The sequence below is a fragment of the Triticum dicoccoides genome, chromosome 7B (genome assembly GCF_002162155.2).
Source record: "Triticum dicoccoides isolate Atlit2015 ecotype Zavitan chromosome 7B, WEW_v2.0, whole genome shotgun sequence".
NCBI classification, from domain to species: domain Eukaryota; kingdom Viridiplantae; phylum Streptophyta; class Magnoliopsida; order Poales; family Poaceae; genus Triticum; species Triticum dicoccoides.
This window is the reverse complement of record NC_041393.1, coordinates 260,857,346-260,862,460: the sequence shown is the minus strand read 5'-3', so window position 1 is coordinate 260,862,460 and position 5,115 is coordinate 260,857,346. Positions and strand designations below refer to the sequence as shown.

Below are 5,115 nucleotides of genomic sequence, written 5' to 3'. Positions count from 1 at the left end.
CACTTGGGTTTTGATGGAGGGAAGTGCAATACCGGAAACGCCTTCGCTTCAGAGTTAGAGTGATAACTATCTTGGGAGTTGTCGTCCGATTCAAAACCATATACCCATTCATTTTTTGCGCGTGAACTTTTCTTGAGATCTCTTGGGGTACTTGTCCTTCTTGTTTATTCGGTTGCATCTACAAGGTCTTCTCTCATTTCTATCATTGTTACTCCTTCTCTTTCTTGCTAAAGAATCTTTTCTTTTGGGAGGAGCTGTACAATCTGATGAGAAATATCCGATCCGTCAACAATTTTAGCAATTTTCATCATGATCGGAAGGTCTTGACTTGGAGTAGCTTCTCTACCCTTGAACTTGTTCTTGCAAAACTTGTTGAACTTGTGAACCATGATACCAAGTTCTTCATTAGAAACATCCTTTAGCTTCTCACTTGAAGTGTTTGGAGTGTCACTAGTGGCCTTGTAAGCACTATTAGTCGATTAACAATCAAGTTCCTCTTTGCCCTTGAGTATCATCTCATGTACCACAATCCTTTCAATCACTTTAGTAGCTTTAAGATCTTTGTAAATCAGGCATCATTTGGATCAATGTGCACATGGTCTACTGGCTTCCTCCGGTGGCAATGAGGTGGAAGGGTAGAAAGGAGACCGGGATGGCGGCAAATGGTTCGCCTGGCTGCCCCTGAGAGGGCGTCCCCTTGTTCAACGACTGAGTGCCTTATGTGAACATACATACAGTGATACAGTTCTACAGAAATGGCAAAATTTTATCATCCAACAAATCGAAATACCAGAATCCACACAGCACCGAATCAAACCATTAGTTTTGTCGCAAAAAAGAGGTTGTTTGGGACACATCTAGATGTTCTCTAGTTATTGCACTTTTTTTTCGAGAGTACGCCAAAGTCGTATGTTAATTTCATAGAAAAGAAGAGCATGGGTCAATTTACAAGAAGATCTAGGATGGAAGCGAGCTTCCATCGAGGACGCACACCCTAGCACACCCTACACGCTAGACTACGCCTACACTCTCACAAAACGTGCCATAACCTCCTCCTCCCAAGCCCGCCAACCTTCACTCTTTATGCTCCGCAATGATGGCAAGGGCCAGATCCGACGCCGTCTTCTGCTGGTTGGTACGATGGAACACTCTGGCGTTGCGTTGCTTTAATAAAGCCCAGGCGGCCGCAATGATCACCGTGTCAAAGCCATGCTTGAAACCCTTCCTGAAGTGAGCCCTCCTAGCCAACCACCAATCCAGCAAACTATCCTCCGGCTCCGGAATGTTGCCCTGCAAGCTCAACGCCTCGAAGATGTTATGCCATACTTCCCTAGTGTAGACGCACTGTACAAGAAATGTGTTCCGCGTTGTTCTCATCTTGCAGGCACGTGTAGCAAGTAGACGGGGCATCCTGAAGGTCATGCCTTGCTCTTCTGTCAGACGTCCAAATCCGATGTTGCATTGCCAACTACACGAAAATTTTACACTTTAGAAGAACCCAACGAGTTATTGCACGTCTAAGTGACACAATCAAACCGAACATAAAAGGGAAAAAAAATCAGCTGAGCAATGTAGACCGCGGTCGGTGGTGCTCGTGCCCACTTCGCCCTCCACTCCTCTCCCCCGTCTACAACCGCCGCCGTCTCCACCACACCATACGGCCACCTTTTCCTCCGCGTAGCCTTCCCCCCATATTCCAGTTCGGCAAGCTCGCCAGTCACCAAGCTCCTCCTGGACAGGAAAGCAACAGCGCAGCGCGGCTTCACTTGTTTCGCGCTCAATTCGAGAGCGAGTCTTCGAAGGCCTTCCATGGCTCAGCCGTCGCTGCTCCTCGGCTCTCCGGCATCGGTCGTCCTCCTCCTTCTCACCTTCTTCCAAGGTATCGATCCACCCGACAGTCCATCCAGTAGTGCTTGTGGAAGTGGTATTCGCGTTGGATTGGTCCTGATTTGGAGGCGCGAGGTAGAGCTGCGAGCTTGGTTTTCAATTTGGTGAGCTGAGTGTTCGGATTTGTGTATTTTTTTTCTGCGGCGCACAGGGCCGGTAGTGAACGCCATCACGTTCACCTTCGCCAACCGGTGCACGGACACGGTGTGGCCCGGGTTGCTCTCGGGCTCCACCTCGCCGCCGCTGGAGACCACCGGCTTCGCGCTCTCGCCGGGCCAGTCGCGCTCAATCTACGGGCCGACAGGCTGGTCGGGCCGCTTCTGGGCGCGCTCTGGCTGTGATTTCAACGGCGGCAAGGGCACCTGCGTCACGGGGGACTGCGGCTCCGGCGAGATAGAGTGCCGCGGCGCCGGGGCCACCCCGCCCGCCACGCTCGCGGAGTTCACCCTCGACGGCGACGGCGGGAAGGACTTCTACGACGTCAGCCTCGTCGACGGCTACAACCTGCCCATGCTGGTGCAGCCGTCCGTGCCTGGGTGCCCCGACACTGGGTGCCTAGTTGACCTCAACGAGCGCTGCCCCTCGGAGCTCCGCTCTGGCGGCGGCCTGGCCTGCCGCAGCGCCTGCGAGGCCTTCGGCAAGCCCGAATACTGCTGCAACGGCGCATACGGGAACCCTGACACGTGCCACCCCTCCCAGTACTCGCAGCTCTTCAAGTCGGCATGCCCAAAGTCCTACAGCTACGCCTACGACGACGCCACCTCCACCTTCACCTGCAACCACACTGATTACACCATTACCTTCTGCCCGCAGTCCAATCCTTACAGGTACCTTCCTCTGAATACCTTCTGATGCTATGACACTACGATCTAGTTGAAATCATAGTGTTTCAGATCTGAATCTGATTCAGCTCAACAATGATATTTTCTCTGGGCTGGAAAATATAATGAGATTTTGATTTGGAATGGGGAACGGGCAAAGAAGAGAAAGTGAGAAAGTTAGGCTTGGAGCAAGGAAAAGAAGCTTTGATTGATTGAGTTGTTCTTTCTTTCGCCTTTGTTCCATCCCCATCCCCACCTTTCGCCTTTGTTACAATGCCTTTGAGTCTCTAATTAGATCAATCACCTTTGACGCTTCGCAGTGGCAAACCGAAGCACGCATTGCGGAGGCCGAGCCATGAGCAGCTTGAAGACGACGTGTGGCTGGCATCTTTGAAGAAAACCAGCGGCGCCCGTGGAAGCACCATGGCATCGTGGTCGGCGTCCGGAGGTTTCCAAGCCGCCTTGGCAATTGTTGTGGCGGTCGTGCTTGCCGAGGCACAGGGGGGTCATCCCCGTTTCAGCTTGTTATGACCGGAGAAGGCAGGCGACTCTTCATCCCTAGGAATGATTTCCTGAGTTTTTTTTTAGGATCAAAAGAGGACCAGGGCACTAGAGGAAGAGACGTGGATAGCATGTTCTTTAGGCCTTTTTGCTTGTTGATAAAGAACATGACGCGTCCTCAAGTTGGCAATTGTAGTTGTTCTAGTAGTGGTATTTCATATTGCTTTATTGCCTTTTTGAAAACATTGTTCTTCGGGTTATATTCGTCTTTGTGCGCAATTTTTTTGTGGGAATCCTGATCAGTGCAGCACTGTCAAGTATCGTCACTAGGAGATCGCAAGCTTTGAAGTGGGAAGGCTGTAAGATCTGAATATACTGTTGCTCTACCTTTTGAGCTCCTTTTTTTTTTGTAAAAGTCTGAAATGCCTTCTTACAAGTGAAGCATGAAGTTGACCTGTGAGTAGCAATTATGTTCGCATAGGAAAACATAAACAAAAAATGTAACATTGTGCAGATCATGTTTGAGCTGTAAATCAATTTTCTGTCGTCACTGAAGATATGATGTTCGGTGCCGAAAGAGAAAGAAAGCCAAAAGAGGAGGCAGTCAGGCGAAGATGCTGACTGCTGCCTGTTACAACTGATCATCTACTCGGAATACCAATTGGCGTAGCAGTATAGTAAGCAGGGTTCCCCGTTTGGCATAATACTGACAAGAGTACGTGAAGAATGACACAGTAGACATATCTGATAAGTTTCCTGCATTTTTTGTCCATTCGATGTTACTATGAGCAGATCAGGCGTAGGAATAGTTCTAGCCATGTCACACTTTGCCTTTGGTCTCTTCACTTCAGACGTCCATTGTTCATGTACCATCAACTGACCTTCTCCGTTAATGCTATCTCTGCACTAACAAGCTGAAGGCAACGTCTCATCTTGCACCTTTCTTATTTCACCGGCTAATGCTGGCAAATCATACTTTTGGAAGATGCAGCGGTTTATCTTAAAGTTTTTTTGTCCTGTTTCGACATCTGGTGGCCAGATTGCTTCTTTGTTTGGTTGTGATCATATTTATGCTTTTGCTTAATTAAATACACAGAGGGCCTTTATATATAAAGCGGGGCGAAAGCCTTTTTCGGTAATACAGAGAGGGTCAATGCTAAGGCATCTGCCGGGTGAAACTTCCATCTTTTGCATTGCAACATCAAACTCTCACATATAACTTTTTTGTGTGCACAAATTTCTGTCAAAATCTCAAAAAATCATTCTAAGGTGTTGCAACAGTTCAAACATGCCCACACAGTAAAACAATTAGGGCACACACTAAATCTCTATTTTGTTGCAACAAAAACAAAAGTTGAAATGGGGGTGCAACATATTATGTGACATGAAAAAACGACGCAACAAACTAGAATAACATAGGCAACTACTAAGAAAACACATTGCAACATACTTCATCGTTCCAAATTAACTAAAATTCTAGATTTATCCGAACGCAAACTTCCTAAGTTTGATCAAGTCTAAAAAAAGGTGTTAGCATCTGTAGATCAAACACAAGGTGTTTATCTCTCTATAATCTAATTGTTGCAATAGCTAATTCACCAGAATTTGCATTTGAATTCGAATGTAGGCACAACTCAACATATTTCTATTCTATCATACATATCAACATATGTTCAAGAATCACAACCACCAAAATTAATAGTACAATACAACAGTGTAGGTCACAAGTTGACATAAACACTTAGCGTTAGCAACATTGGAGGCGGTTAAAAGAACGGCAAAATACGGTCGGTTTGTTGCCGAAGGTGAAGAAAAGGAAGACCCATATTGTACCCTCCTCCATGTGCAAGGCTTTAACTACACTAGATGACCCGTTGCGCCATTGGCGCAAAGACCAACTTGAAAG

The 5,115-nt window shown here is 47.4% G+C and overlaps 1 protein-coding gene across 1 annotated transcript; it reads left to right on the top strand.

The window, feature by feature from the left end:
• Positions 1 to 1,572: 1,572 nt before the first annotated feature.
• LOC119340352 (thaumatin-like protein 1) lies at positions 1,573 to 3,612 on the top strand. The gene is made up of 3 exons (XM_037612263.1): positions 1,573 to 1,879; positions 2,039 to 2,714; positions 3,029 to 3,612. The coding sequence occupies exons 1-3, from the start codon at positions 1,810 to 1,812 to the stop codon at positions 3,237 to 3,239; spliced, it is 957 nt and encodes a 318-aa protein (XP_037468160.1). The 5' UTR covers positions 1,573 to 1,809; the 3' UTR covers positions 3,240 to 3,612.
• The last annotated feature ends 1,503 nt before the right edge of the window (positions 3,613 to 5,115 follow it).